Source organism: Mesocricetus auratus, unplaced genomic scaffold, assembly GCF_017639785.1.
Source record: "Mesocricetus auratus isolate SY011 unplaced genomic scaffold, BCM_Maur_2.0 Super-Scaffold_100011, whole genome shotgun sequence".
Lineage (NCBI taxonomy): Eukaryota > Metazoa > Chordata > Mammalia > Rodentia > Cricetidae > Mesocricetus > Mesocricetus auratus.
The window spans coordinates 13,914,333-13,929,069 of record NW_024429195.1 but is presented as its reverse complement, the minus strand read 5'-3'; the positions used below and the strand labels follow the sequence as shown (position 1 = coordinate 13,929,069).

Here is a 14,737-nt window from a genome sequence, read left to right as displayed (position 1 = left end):
AAAAAAAGACAGAGACCACACCAGACAAAGGGGAGTTGGGGAAATGAAAGATTAAATTGAGGAATGGCTTTGTGCTGAGAGTAAAAGAAGACATAAAATATGAAGGCATGGAAATAAGGAGAGATCCAAAGGTTCCAAAGAAATCAAAGGAGAGCTAGAGTGGAGAAGCTCAGGACAGAGAAGCCCTGTACAGTAACTAAGGTTCTTACAAGAGTGCTGTGGCTTTAGATTACTTTGGGTAACTAATGGGTATTTAAAATATGAAATTATTTGGAAATACTTTAAACTGATTGTTGATATATTTAATTGGCAAGGCTACACAATTTTCTTGTAAAACTTGCCCTTTTACTTTTTTGTTTGTGTGTGTGTTTGTTTGTTTGAGACAGAGTCTTGCTATGTAGCTCTGATTGGCTTGAAATTTGCTATGTAGACCATCCTGGCCTCAAATTCACAGAGATCCACCTGCATCTGATACATTAATTGTAATTTTTTTTGTAATTGTAATTTTTTATTTAGATTATAATTGTTTTTATTTAGTAAACTTGTAATTGGGTAGAAACATGTAATTTGTAATTGCATATAAAAAGAAATAATGCCCCTTTTGTCTACAGCTAATATGTTAGAACGGCTAAACATCTATGAGGAAGCCTGGACTAAATACCCCAGGGGACTGGTTCCAAGAAGGCTGCCGTTAAACTTTTTATCTGGTAAGTAAGTAGAGTAATTGCAAAGGAAAGAAAAAGCCATTGCGATTTTAAGTATGAATATGTGTTTGAAAGTATAATGTATGCATTGTATGAGTTGTCAGCAGAGTCTTTCTCTTCCAGGAGAGAAGTTTAAGGAGTGTTTGGATAAATTCCTAAGGATGAATTTCAGTAAGGGTTGTCCACCTGTCTTCAATACATTGAGGTCTTTATACCGAGATAAGGAAAAGGTAAGGTCAATCACCATATCCTCTGTTCTCAGAATCTGCCTGGCTAGTTCTCCATTACCTGGGCCCAGCACTACCTCTTTTGTGAACCACTGTTAGTCTCCTGGCTTCCAGTGGGAATGCTTCTATACCCTTTTCCTTTGTAATCTATTTGCTCTTTGGGCTTTAGTGACATCAGTATATGCTTTGCTTCATTTCCTTTAGCTCATACTAACATTTTTTCTAACCCTCTTTTATTGTTAGAAGTCAGAAGTGATTTTTTTTCTTTTCCTTAAACTAAATTTTAGCCTTGTAATCCTCCATTTTTATTTAGTAAAAAAGTGCTGTCAGAAGAATTTTTTTTCCTTCTCTTTTTCTTTTTTTGGTTTTTCAAGACAGGGTTTCTCTGTGTAACAGCTCTGACTGTCCTGCAGACCAGGCTGGCCTCGAACTCACAGAGATCTGCCTGCCTCTTCTGCCTCCCGAATGCTGAGATTACAGGTGTGTGCCACCACCTCCCAACCTTCGAGTACTTTTTAAAAATGGTATTTTAATCTTTGTGTTGATTGTTTCCTTGCAAGAACAATGTCATCAAGATACATTGGGATAAAAACACGAAAGATCATTGAAAAGAACTAGAAAGGCGGGAGAGATTAAGCATGTATAATACTTTAAGTATATAATCCTATATTTTTATAATTTATTCTGTTATATTCATAGTATTTTTTAGAAATAAATTTTTCTTTTACTAAGTTTACATGATATTGGATTAAATGCTGCGTTATGATAGTCTTTCTGTTGTTATTAAACGCACCTAACTGGAACAGTTTGCGAATGTCACATTGCACCATGGTGTAATTGTGTAGCCTAACATGTGTGGAGAGCACAGGTCTACCATAATAAACCGGCTGTGACAATTCTGTGCTTATAGTCCACTCACAAGAAAAGCTGCAGTAATCTGTTTGGTCATTTAAGCAAGTTTCTATAGTAACAGAAATCATTAAGGATGAGCTGGTCAAATATGTAAATCGTGTTTTTTAAATTTTGATTTTAGATTTGGTGCGAGTATTGTACTATGTTGCCCAAGCTGGCTAGAATTTCTGGGCTCTGTTGATCCTCTTGCCTCAGACACTTGAATAGGACTACAAACACCTGCCACTGTGCTCTGCTTAAATTAGGAAATTAATGAAATAAAAGTACTCCATGCCTCTGAGGAAGCCAGAGTGTAGTTAAAATTTCTGAGAAAGTACAACCTGGACAGACAGATATTTCCTTGGACTTTCAGCACCCCACTTTGCTGGAATTCAGGGGTAATGATGTTTTTCTTCTGGATTATGACAAGAGTTCATTTATGAGACACTTAGAAAAATGCCCTTTTCACATAACATTTAGTTCCTTTTATTTATTTGAGGCCAGACTTCATGTCTCAAGTTCTGGGCTTGCTGCGTAGTTGGAGCTGACCTTCGTGGCACTCTTGTCTTCTGCCTCTGCCACTTCCTGTGTGCTGGCTTACATGCATGTGTCACCATGCTAGGGCATGGTATTGAACTCTTGATCATCAAGAGCAAGTGGTCACTGTTGCAATCCTTTATATGTTTTAAGATAAAAATTAATTTAGATGTTAGTTATTCATAACATTGCTGTCCAACATTCATACACTACTGGTTTATTTGATGCTTTAATTTCTGTTAGACAAACCAAAGGTTTTCAGAGATTGAGTATTAGTATGTGCCTTCATTTTTATAATTCCTTTTTCCTTTTTTTAAAGACAGGGTTTCTCAGTGTAGCCTTAGCTGTTCTGGAACTCAAATCTGTAGACCAGGCTGCCTTAAACTCATAAAGATCCACTTGCCCCTGCCTCCCTAGTTCTGGGATTAAAGCTGTGTGCCACCACTGCCCAGCTATGACTTTGTAGGTTATTGTCTAGAGAGTAAAATACTCATAAAGGGAGGGGACATGTGTGGGAATGTTTATTTAATCCTTTACTATAAGAACACATTTTGCCTAAGAGCAGTAAATTACTTTCTTTAAATTGTGCTTGTGTTTGTACTCTAGGTGGCAATCGTAGAAGAACTAGTAGTTGGTTATGAAACCTCTCTAAAAAGTTGTCGCTTATTTAACCCCAACGGTACGTACATGCATTTTTAGTAGATTACGAAATTAACATTCATTCTTCATTTTTTTGCTAGCAAGTATGGTTCATTTACTTCCTTTTTCTACTATGAAGTTCAATGTTATGTTTTATTAAGAACCACATCAATTTATTGGGAAGCTATGTCATTTAAAGGATCTATAAACTTGATTTAATAATACGATGGTCCTCCATTTACTCATCACTTGGCTGCAGTAATTTTAAATTGATGTCCAAAAATTTCATCATAACCTTAACTTCTTGCCTCTATTCTTTACTGTTTCTTTTTTTTTGGTTTTCAAGACAGGGTTTCTCTGTAGCCCTGGCTATCTTGGAACTCCATCTGTAGACCATGCTGTCCTGGCAGAGATCCCCTGCCTCTGCCTCTATTTCAGGAGTGCTAGGATTAACAGCATGGGCCATTATGCCTGGCTTTCCTCTAATCTTAAATCGCAAACTTTACATTATTTCAGCATGTCTTAGAGAAGAGTTCATTTCAAACAAAACTATAACCTACTGCTAGTGGCATGGGCGCTCATAATACCGTCTATTCAGAGTATTTGAAGCAGGGAAATTTAACTGTAAACTGTTTGGCTTAGGCTTCTTACTGGCTAGCTCTCTCTACCCGTAGTTATTCATCTGTGTATTTCCACATGGCCTTATCTTACTTTAGAATGCCCAGGCATCCTACCTTCCCAGTAGCTGCATGGCATCTCCAGTGAATGCCTCTCTGCCTTTCCTCTTCCCAGAATTCATTTTTTTAATCAACCAATAAGAGAAACATATTCACAGCATACAGAAAGACATCCCCTGTAATTTCCTCTTTTTCTAAATAAAAAGGAAGGTTTTAACTTTAACATAGTAAAATTATATATAACAAAACAGTTACCAAGTAAGAATTATAGCTAACAACATTTATAGTTCATTAACATTTGGCAAAATTTAAAGAAAATTTTTTTTTTATTTTTCGAGACAGGGTTTCTCTGTGTTGTTTTGGAGGCCGTCCTGCTGTCCTGGTACTCACTCTGAAGACCAGGCTGGCCTTGAACTCACAGAGATCCACCTGTGTCTGCCTCCCGAGTGCTGGGATTAAAGGTGTGAACCACCAATGCCCAGCTTACATTACATTTTTAAATGAGCTGTATTAACACAATGCCTAAACAAGAGTAGAAATATACATATAACAAAATTGACCTTAAATTTATATCAATAAACCAAAATCCATACTAATGCAAAGTATTCACTTCCAACCTTGTCTCAAAATTTTGAAAAAGAGGGTTGCTGATACAGCTCAGTGGTTTTTGCTTGGTGTGTCTTAATACACCATGGGGTTCAATCTCAAGTATTCCTTGCCCCCCAAAACACACACACACACACACACACACACACACACACACACACACACACAATGATACTATGTAAATCAGTGCTTTCATGGATACAGAGTTAGCTCAGTCTATAAAATGTTTGCTGGCAAGTGTAAGAACCTCCAAGTTTGATTTCAATGCTCACATTAAAAAAAAAAAGCCGGGTGGTGGTATGAGCCACCCTGCCCAGCCTAAATAAATCTTTAAAAAATAAAAATGAGCTGGGCTTTGGTGGTGCACGCCTTTAATCCCAGCACTCGGGAGGCAGAAGCAGGCAGATCTCTGTGAGTTTGAGGCCGGGCTGGACCGACAGTCTCCAAAACAATACAGAGAAACCCTGTCTCATAAAACAAAACAAAACAAAACAAAAAAAAGACGAAAACAAGGGCTGGAGAGATGGTTCAGAGGTTAAGAGCACTGACTTCTCATCTAGAGGTTCTGAGTTCAATCCTCAGCGCCCATATGGTGACTCATAACAATCTGTAATGAGATATGGTGCCCTTTTTTTGGCATGCAGGGATACATGCAGACAGAACATTGTATACATAATAAATAAATACATCTTAAAAAGAAGAGCTCTCATCATTTAAAAAGAAAAAAGCAAGGCCTGGTGGCGTGTGTTTATATTTCCAGTGCTGGGAAGGATTTGATAGATAGCCAGCCCAGCCTAGTTTGCAAGCCTTGGTTCCCAATCAGAGACCCTATCTTAAAAACAAGGTACATTGCAACTGAGAAGTAACACTTGCTATTGTCCTCTACCCTCCACATACTTATTCACTGTGTGACACACAAACAGGTGCACATCACACAAAATAAATGTCTATAATACTTAATAACCAGTTTACACTCACATTTTCCATTGTATTATATTTTGTCTTTCCCTCCCTTCTAATTCAGTCCCTTTGTGCTTCCTCTCCTTTCCTTCCTTTTTCTCTTTGTTTTTCTTTCGTCCAGATTTTGAGACAGGGTCTGTCTTAGTTGGGATTTCTATTGCTGTGATAAACACCATGACCAGAAGTAACTTGAGGAGAGAAGGATTTGTTGCAGATTACAACTCAGGTGACTGAGGGAAGTCAGGAAGGAGTAGGGTAAGAAACATTTTGAAGACAGGAACTGAAGTAGAGGTCATGAAGGGGTGCTCTTACTTACTGGCCCGCTTCCTAAGGCTCAGCCTGATCTCTTATGCACCATGGACAGTGCGCTGGGCCCTCCCACGTCAATCTCTAATTTAAAAGATGCATTACAGGCTGCCCACCAGCCAGTCTGGTAGGTGGGAGCATTGTCTTACTTGACGCTTCCTCTTCCCAAATCACTCATTTGGTGCCAAGTTGACGTTAGATAAGCCAGCTCAGCAATACTCCTTTACCACACCCAGCCCTTTCCTTTATTAGAAGATCCAAGTAACCCTTAATAGAAAAAAATTGGTTGTTGTCTTTTTAAATTCATGTTTCTCTGTCATCTCTTGAACCCGTGGTTTATTATTCAAGAGTCAGTTTTCTTAGTCTAGATTTTGATGAATATATTGTTACGTATACTATTTTTTGTTTTTTTGATTGGTAGTTAGATGAAGAAATGGATATTCTTCTTTGCTTAGCATTAGTCCCATGGAAAGAAGTCTGGTTCCATAGTTCTCAATCTTCCTAATGCGCTGTGACCTTTCAATACAGTTCCTTATGTTGTGGTGGCCTTGATCAATACATAAAATTACTTTGTTGCTAACAATAATTATGCTACTGTTATGAATTATAATGTAAATATCTTGTTTCATAATGGTCTTAGGCAACCCTTAGGGACCGTTCCCACTGCCTGAGAACTGACAATCGAGTTCTTCAATTATAGAACAGTAGCCACATGTATATAGCTAACATCTGTGCTACTAAACAGGGCAGACGAGCAACAAATGGTTTGATGAAGGTTGATTATTTGGGCTCTCTCTCTCTCTCTCTCTCTCTCTCTCTCTCTCTCTCTCTCTCTCTCTCTCTCTCTCTCTCTCTCTCTCTCTCTCCTCTCCCTCTCCCTCTCCCTCTCCCTCTCCCTCTCCCCCCTCTCTCTCCCTAAAACAGAAGCTGAGTGAGCCAAAATGATCTTCTACCAGTAGGCAAATACTGTTAGTTTGAAAGCTAAATTTTATTTCACTTACAATTTGATTTCCAAAACTTTCAGCTTGTATGGAGAAAGACACAATAATTTTTCCTATGCTGTACTTTGGTCCTTTACCAACTTTCAAAAGATTAGGCTGATTCTTTGCATCCTCAGTCTTGGCAAGTAAATTTTATTGAAAAAAAAAATGAATTCAGGACCTCGTGAGTTTAGTTAGATTTCTGAGTTTAGTCCCTGGATCCCACATGGTAAAAGAACTGAACTTAGTTGAGTAAATTGTCCTTGACCTTTATGTACCCTGTATGCACCCAGACACATACACTCACAACAAATACAATAAATATTTTCCAAGAAATAATTTATCCTTAAGCTTTCCTGATATTTATTTAATTTTACATAACTCCGTCTTTCAAGAGCTGTGGTAGTAGATGATAACTTACTCTCTGACAAGAACTCAAGCATTTGTCTTATGTACTACCACTGAAGATCTGTGATCATTTTTCCCCAGAGTTCTGGCTTCAGTAGTGGACTAACCCACCATGGGATCTGGGGTACACATTGCTAGTAAGCTGGCCATTGTTTCTAGGTCTCAGATTAATTTTAGGAGTACTTTTTAAAAAGGCATACAGTGGTTTCATTGGTTAATTGTCGTGATATCCCTTTGATTATCAGCATTTTTCTGCATATTTTCAAATGTGGAAGAGGCTCAATGACATACCCATGACTATGCAGCACTTTTGTTACAGCTCTATCAGATGGGGGTTGGTGAGCTCCACTCCTACTATTTGTCCACTAGCCACCCTGTTTTGTTTTGTTGTTTTTTGTTTTTCGAGACAGGTTCTTTCTGTATTGTTTGGGAGCCTTTCCTGGCACTCTGTACACCAGGTTGACCTCGAACCAGAGATCCACCTGCCTCTGCCTCCCTAGTGCTGGGATTAAAGGCGTATCCCAATGTCGCCCAGCCACCCTGTTCTTATTACGGAAAAGATAAGCAAATAGAATTTGAAAGCAAATATGGTTCTCGGGTTATAGAGATTTATATATTTGTTGTATGAATTGTATGTTTAAATTTTATATGCTATTAAAATTACATCTTAAAAATATTACATCTTGAACTAATATATAGAAGAAATGTTTTTCTCTTATTTTCTTTGGATATCACTCTTATTCAGTCTATATAGTTGATCTTTACATGTTCAGCATAATATTAAGACCTAATATGTCACCAAAAATAAAAATGTTTACATCACAAATATACTTAGAAACTTAGGCAGTCACACTTTTCCTTTTAAAATCTTACTATGTGCAAGGTATTATGCTAAGATGCACTTAAGATACAGAATAGAAAATGTGCTTAGCTGTAGATTTTATCTACACACATGCATAAACTGCTTTAAAACTACTTTCCTGGGGCTGGAGAGATGGCTCAGTGGTTACGAGCACTGACTGCTTTACAGAGGACCCAGGTTCAATTCCCAGCACCCATATGACAGCTCACAACTGTCTGTAACTCCAATTCCAGTGGATCTGATAACTTCATACCAATGCACATATAATAAAGTTAACTAAATTATAAAAACAAAAATCAAAACTAGTTTCCTTAGATAGTCTCTTAATGTTTGCAATGTCTAATCTTGATTTCTTCTTTCTGCCCTTTCAAGATGATGGAAAGGAGGAGCCACCCACCACATTACTTTGGGTCCAATACTATTTGGCACAACATTATGATAAGATTGGTCAGCCATCTATTGCTCTGGAATACATAAATACTGCTATTGAAAGTACACCAACATTAATAGAACTCTTTCTTGTAAAAGCTAAAATCTATAAGGTAAAATCTTTATCCCCTTTTCTCTTTTAACATAATGATAACTATACAAACAATTCATAAGAGAAATATATGTGTGTGTGTGTATGGGTGTGTTTGCGTGTGTGTGCACTCCTTCCAGGACTCACATTCTCCTACTCAAATTGTTACCAAATGTTTAATAGTTATTTACTGTAAATTGTGTGTTTCTGCTAACAGTTAAGTATGATCACATGGAGGGATACTCTCTCAGCCTAGATACACGGGGAGGGCCTAGTCCCGGCCCCAAATGATGTGACAGACTTCGATGATCCCGCATGGAAGGCCTTACTCTTTCTCCTTGGGGAGTGGATGTAGGGTGGGATGGAGGGTTGGTGCCGGGGCAAGGGAGGATGGAAGGGAGATGGTAGTGGGATTGATATGTAAAATAAGATTGTTTCTAATTTAAATTTTTTAGTTAAAAAAAAGTATGATCACATGTAAGCATCTGATGCTATTTAAGTGAAACAGAAGTTGATTTTGAATGTACATGTTACGATCTCTTGACTCAGTTACTGAGCTATGCATGAGACTCTCCTGTTACATGTTCTGAAGTCCTAAAAGTTTCCACTTCTCTGTCTTATTAGCCAGTATATCCAGTAATAGGACCTTTTAACGGAGTTATTGTAATATATTTAGAAAGAAATATAAGCATATAAGAAAACAATGGAATTAAATACTGCTTCCCCCTCTTTTGCTTGTACTGGGTTTTAAATGCAGAGCTATATAGACATTGACACTATAGACTATATAGACATTGACACCAACTTGCCCCCATCCGCAAATTTTGTTTATTTATTACTATATTTTATTTGAGGCACTGCCTTGAAGGTGGGGCTTCTCCTGATTCAACCTATAAGTGATGGTATTGCCAATGTGTACCACTGTGTCCGAGAACTTTACAAACTTTTCTAAAATTAGATTTACTTATTTTAATGGTGGTGGCATGTGTTCTATACTATAGCATGTGTGTGTTAAGTCAGAGGACAACTTACGAGAATTAGTTTCCTTTCTATCATGTGGGTAGAAACATTTGAACAGGTCAACAAGTTTGGCAGCAGTTTCTCTTTAACTGCTGAGTGAGCCATCTGGTTTACTACCTCAAATGTTTTAAAGCCAAGTTTTCCAGCTTACTAGATGAACTAGATAAATGAGTTATGACTAGGATAGTGGGGCAATGTCCATTAATAGTTGTCTGACCTAGCCCTTGACTATTCTGCAAGGCTATCTTGATGGTGGGTTCCAGGACTATTCCTGTCTTAACCTCTCCCAGTAATAGGATGAAGCCTCAAACTACTATAACTGGCTTTCTTACATGGGTGCTGGGACCCAAACCAATGTCTTGAGATTTATTTTAATTACTATCATAAATAACACAATAACATTTTCATATTTACTGATGAATTTTGTTTTTGTACCTTCAAGCATGCTGGGAACATTAAAGAAGCTGCCAGGTGGATGGATGAAGCCCAGGCCCTGGATACAGCAGACAGATTTATTAATTCCAAGTGTGCAAAGTACATGTTAAAAGCCAATCTGATTAAAGAGGCTGAAGAAATGTGCTCCAAGTTTACAAGGGTTTGTATGGCTAATGTTCTGGAATGTAAATAGAACATAGTTGACTTTGTACTCATACCTTTTTCTTTCAAAGTTAGGTTTTTATGAGTATAGATATTTTATCTTCGTGTGTGTCTGTGAACCCTGTGCATATCTGGTGCCCACTGAGGCCAGACTTGGGTATTGTATTTCCTTTAACTGAGTTTAAGACAGTCATGAACAGCTATGTCAATGCTGAGAATTGAACCTGAATCTTCTGGAAGAGCACTCAGTTTTCTAACCACTGAGCCGTTTCCTAGCCCCTAAAGTTTGTTGTCAGTATCGCAGTTGTCCAGATATTAAATTATTAGAGAAAGAATGGTCAACAATAGGTAAAATGGAGCCGGGCGTTGGTGGCGCACGCCTTTAATCCCAGCACTCAGAGGCAGAGGCAGGCAGATCTCTGTGAGTTCCAGGACAGCCTGGTCTACAAAGTGAGTTCCAGGACAGCCTCCAAAGCTACAGAGAACCCCTGTCTCGAAAAACCAAAAAAAAAAAAAAAAAAGGTAAAATGTTTTCTTTTTATATTGTTGGACATTGTTTTTAAAACTAATTTGTCACTGACTGTCTTAGCACATGCCTTTAGTCCCAGCACTCTTAGGAGGCAGAGACAGGCAGATCTCTTTGTTCTACGGAGTTCCAGGACAGCCAAGGTTACACAGAGAAGCCCTGTCTCAAAAAAAAATCAAAACAAAAAACAACAAAGACCTCCTCCCCCCCCCAAAAAAGACTGGCTTGTAATGATTAATGTTGAGAAGAATGTTTTAGGATTTAAGGGAATTTGTATTACTTATCTGAAATATGCTATTATTTATTTTGTTAATCCCTGCTACACAGTTATTGTAGACCTTTTGTGGAGTCATTTGCAAAATTAGTATCTCTGTTGGTTAGAAAAACAACCTAAGCCAGGTGATCGTAGCATACACCTTTAATCTTGGTACTCAGGAGGTAGAGGCAGGCAGATGTCTGAGGCCAACCTGGTCTACAGATCGAGTTCCAGGATTGCCAAGACTGTTACACAGAGATACCCTGTCTCAAAATTTTTTTCCAGAAATGTGATGGATTGAGCATTAGTCCTCTTTCAATTTCACGGTTCCGTGATGTGTCTGGTGGGGCTTGTCTGCAATCACTGTGTGCTTTTTACCAGGAAGGGACATCCGCAGTAGAGAACCTGAATGAGATGCAGTGCATGTGGTTCCAGACAGAGTGTGCCCAGGCATACAAAGCAATGAACAGATTTGGTGACGCACTCAAGAAATGTCATGAAATTGAGAGAGTAAGTATCGAACATATGTGAACTTCTAACTTTGTTTGCTTAGATCTTGAAGCCTTTGGGAAAGCCATCATATCCCCCGCCACTCCTCCCTACATTTATAATTCCCAGCATGTGATTTTAGAATGAGTATGCCTTATTGAGGTTTCAAAAATGAAAATATCTTCTATTATCTTTTATTCCTTTAAGAGTCCTTTTCTGAAAACAATACAGAGAAATCCTGTCTCGTAAAAACCAAAAAAAAATAATAACTGGGCTTATGAAAATACTTCAGGAAACCTTTGTGTCCTGATGATGTTTTTAATGCAGTTCTAACTTTTGAATTGCTGCTGCTTATTCCCTAATATGTGAAAGCTAATTAATTTCCAAGTCCTTTTCATTGTGGTTTGATTCATGCTGTTTACCCTTGATAAAGATTTGCTGTCTTTCTATATGCAGTGCAGGTAATAATTTTCTTAAAATCATTTTTCAACCCGGGTATGGTCAGAATAATTTTACTTAAGTATGACTTAAGAAGGAAATATGTATGAGCATAGGTGAAGCATTATTATCCCCTTTCACTTAAATTGTTCTTTGTTTGGTAGAAGCCAACTGTATTTTTTAATGTTATTCATTCATTCATTCATTTTAGTTTTATGTTCATTGGTGTTTGGCCTGCATTTATATTTGTGTGAGGGTGTTGGATCCTCTGAAACTGGGCACACAGAAGTCGTGAGCTTCCATGTGGATATTGGGAATTGAACCTGGGTCCTCTGCAAGAGCAGCCAGTACTATTAACCACTGAGCCATTTTTCCAACCCCTGCCAACCGTATTTTTTATTTAGTATTCCAAATATATCAAATGATTATAATTTTCATTTTTTAAAATAATTTTTCATGCTAAAAAAGCAAGTAATCACAAGGTTTTGTTTTTATGGTTTTCTTAGACAATGTGATAATAAAATGATAATTTTGTTAGCATTTTATAGAAATCACCGATGACCAGTTTGACTTTCATACATACTGTATGAGGAAGATCACCCTTAGATCATATGTGGACTTACTAAAGCTAGAAGATGTGCTTCGGCAGCATCCATTTTACTTTAAAGCAGCCAGAATTGCCATCGAGATCTATTTGAAGCTTCATGACAACCCTCTTACAGATGAGAATAAAGAACACGAGGCTGATACAGGTATAACATTCAAAGATTTATGAGTGTTTTGTGAATTTGTCTAAGCAATAGAGGGAAAACACCACTTTTATGCTTCCAAAATAATGTAGACTTAATTTGATGTTTGATTTTTGTTTGTTTGTTATTTTGATAGTTTTGTTTGGATATTTGGTTGGTGTCTAAGGATCCAATCCAGTGCCTTTTCCACCAGGCATTCTATTTTTGAGTTATTTTCCCAACCAGGGGTTTTAATTCGTGATTAGATGTTTTTACCCAACAAGCTTGAATCCTAAGTTTCACATTTAATGTAAGATTTACTCAGCTAACTATAATACTGTGATTGTTACCAAACTCTGTATTAGTGTTGACTCTTTAGTATAAGTTAGTACTCCTTAGGGGGTAAATCTAGTTACATTTATTTGGTTTATGCATTTGTCCATGAGTTGGTTCTGCCTTTCCACGATGTGAGTTCTAAGAATCTAACCTAGGTTGTAAGACTTGGCAGCAAGTTCCTTTATCAGTGAGCTACCTCACTTGCTCTAGTCATTGCTTTTTTAGTAACAATTTGTAATTAACCGCATAAAAGATGCATTTTGCTTGAACATTAGAATGTAGCTTAGAGTTAAACTAGAAAAATTTATCAGGAAAGATAGCTAACTTCTGCAATCCAAGTACTCAGGTAGTAAAAATATGAGAGTCTAGCTAGTCAGTGGTGGCACATGTCTTTAATCCCAGCACTCAGGAGACAGAGGCAGTCAAATCCCTTGTGTTGCTGGTTTCTCTTTCCCACTAGGTTGGTCCCACAGCTGCTCAGCCCAACTAAGCACGCGGATGCTATATTAGTTATAAAACTTTTGGCCAATGATAGGGCTTCTTATTGGCAAGCTCTGTCTTAATTATTAACCCATTTCTATTAATTTATGTAATTTCACGTTTTATCTTAGTGGAGAATGCCTGGTGTGTCCTTTCTTCCCAGTCCTTACATGGCAACTGTTTCTGCCTACCTTTCCCAGAATTCTCGTCTCCTATTCCCACCTATCTTTTTGCCTTATTCTTCAGTAAGAGAAACATACATACAGAAGGACATCCCCCATCATCATTGAGACTTTGAGGCCAGCCTGTTATACAGAGCAAGTTCCAGGATAACCAAATCTACACAGAGAAACCCTGTCTCCAAAAAGCAAAACAAAACAAAAATAAAAAACCTGAGAACATGGTTCTTTTGCTTTTCAGAATATGGTGGCTATTTCTGTGAAGTTTGTTGTTAGAGTCCACGCATACCTTTACCGTATTTAGCAACTCCTTTTTGTTGTTTTCTTCAGGGTTAATGTTACTCTTAGGCACCATCTTTCTGAGTTCTGGATTTTGTGTCCAACTTTTTGCTTTTGTTCAGTTCTTGGTACTTCGTTAGATTGTTTCTCTTGAATTTTCAATTATATCAAGAAGAAACAGGTGTTAATTACACTCAGTGCTTTGATTCGTAAATCACTTTAGCTAAGTCACTTAGTTTATTTGATATGTTTTATAGCACTGTTGATAATTCCCCCCCATGGTCACTTAAGCCTGCCCTTCCTCAAGGCCTTTTTTTCTTTTTCTCTTCACCTCTCCCTATTTTTCTTTCTTTTCTCTTTTTCCCTTTATGTTGGATCTCACTATATAGCCCGTGGTAGCCTGGTACACTGTGTAGACAAGCTAGTCTTGAATTTACTGAGGGTGCCTACTTCTTCTGACTTCCAAGTGCTAGGATTATAGGCATGTGCCATTGCTCTCTGCTAAAAAAACAAAAACAAAAAAACCCAAACCAAAAATTTTTATATGATCACTCTATTACAGTATGTTTTTGGGGGGGGAGGGTTGTTTTTTCTTTTTTGAAAGGGTTCTCTGGATGTCCTGGAACTTGCTCTGTTGACCAGGCTGGCCTTGAATCCATAGAGATCCTTTTGCCTCTGCCTCCTGAGTGCTAGGATTAAAGGAGTGTTCCACCACTGCCCAACTACAGTGTTGTTTAATATGTAAACAATATTACTATACACAAAATAGTTGGCTTAGAATAAATAAAAGTAATTAAGAGCAGGGAGTGGTTAAGATCATGTCCTGCTCTTGGGAGAGGACCCAAGTTTGACTCCCAGCACCCATGCCCGTGTTTGACATTGTCTTTTGGTTTTTGTAGGTACTGCATTCACATGCCCCTCACCCCTTAAATATATAGTTAAACAACTAAAGCCTTGGGGGGGGGGTAAAAATTTGAGCCTGGTAAGATAACTCAGCAGTTAAGAGCACTTGCTACTCCAGCAAATGATCAGAGATTAGTTCCTATGCCCACTCCTGGTCTCCTGATTTATGGTACTCATAACACAAAAATA

At 37.8% G+C, this 14,737-nt stretch overlaps 1 protein-coding gene across 1 annotated transcript in view; it reads left to right on the top strand.

Annotated features, from left to right (window-relative positions):
• Window positions 1–14,737, top strand: part of Naa15 (N-alpha-acetyltransferase 15, NatA auxiliary subunit) — a 63,609-nt gene that overhangs the window by 34,902 nt on the left and 13,970 nt on the right. Inside the window, exons 8-14 of the mRNA XM_040754441.1 lie at window positions 612–707; window positions 828–934; window positions 2,966–3,038; window positions 8,170–8,339; window positions 9,780–9,932; window positions 11,098–11,226; window positions 12,182–12,395. Of these exons, the coding sequence (XP_040610375.1) occupies window positions 612–707; window positions 828–934; window positions 2,966–3,038; window positions 8,170–8,339; window positions 9,780–9,932; window positions 11,098–11,226; window positions 12,182–12,395 (942 nt within the window). The remainder of the gene's footprint in view (window positions 1–611; window positions 708–827; window positions 935–2,965; window positions 3,039–8,169; window positions 8,340–9,779; window positions 9,933–11,097; window positions 11,227–12,181; window positions 12,396–14,737) is intronic.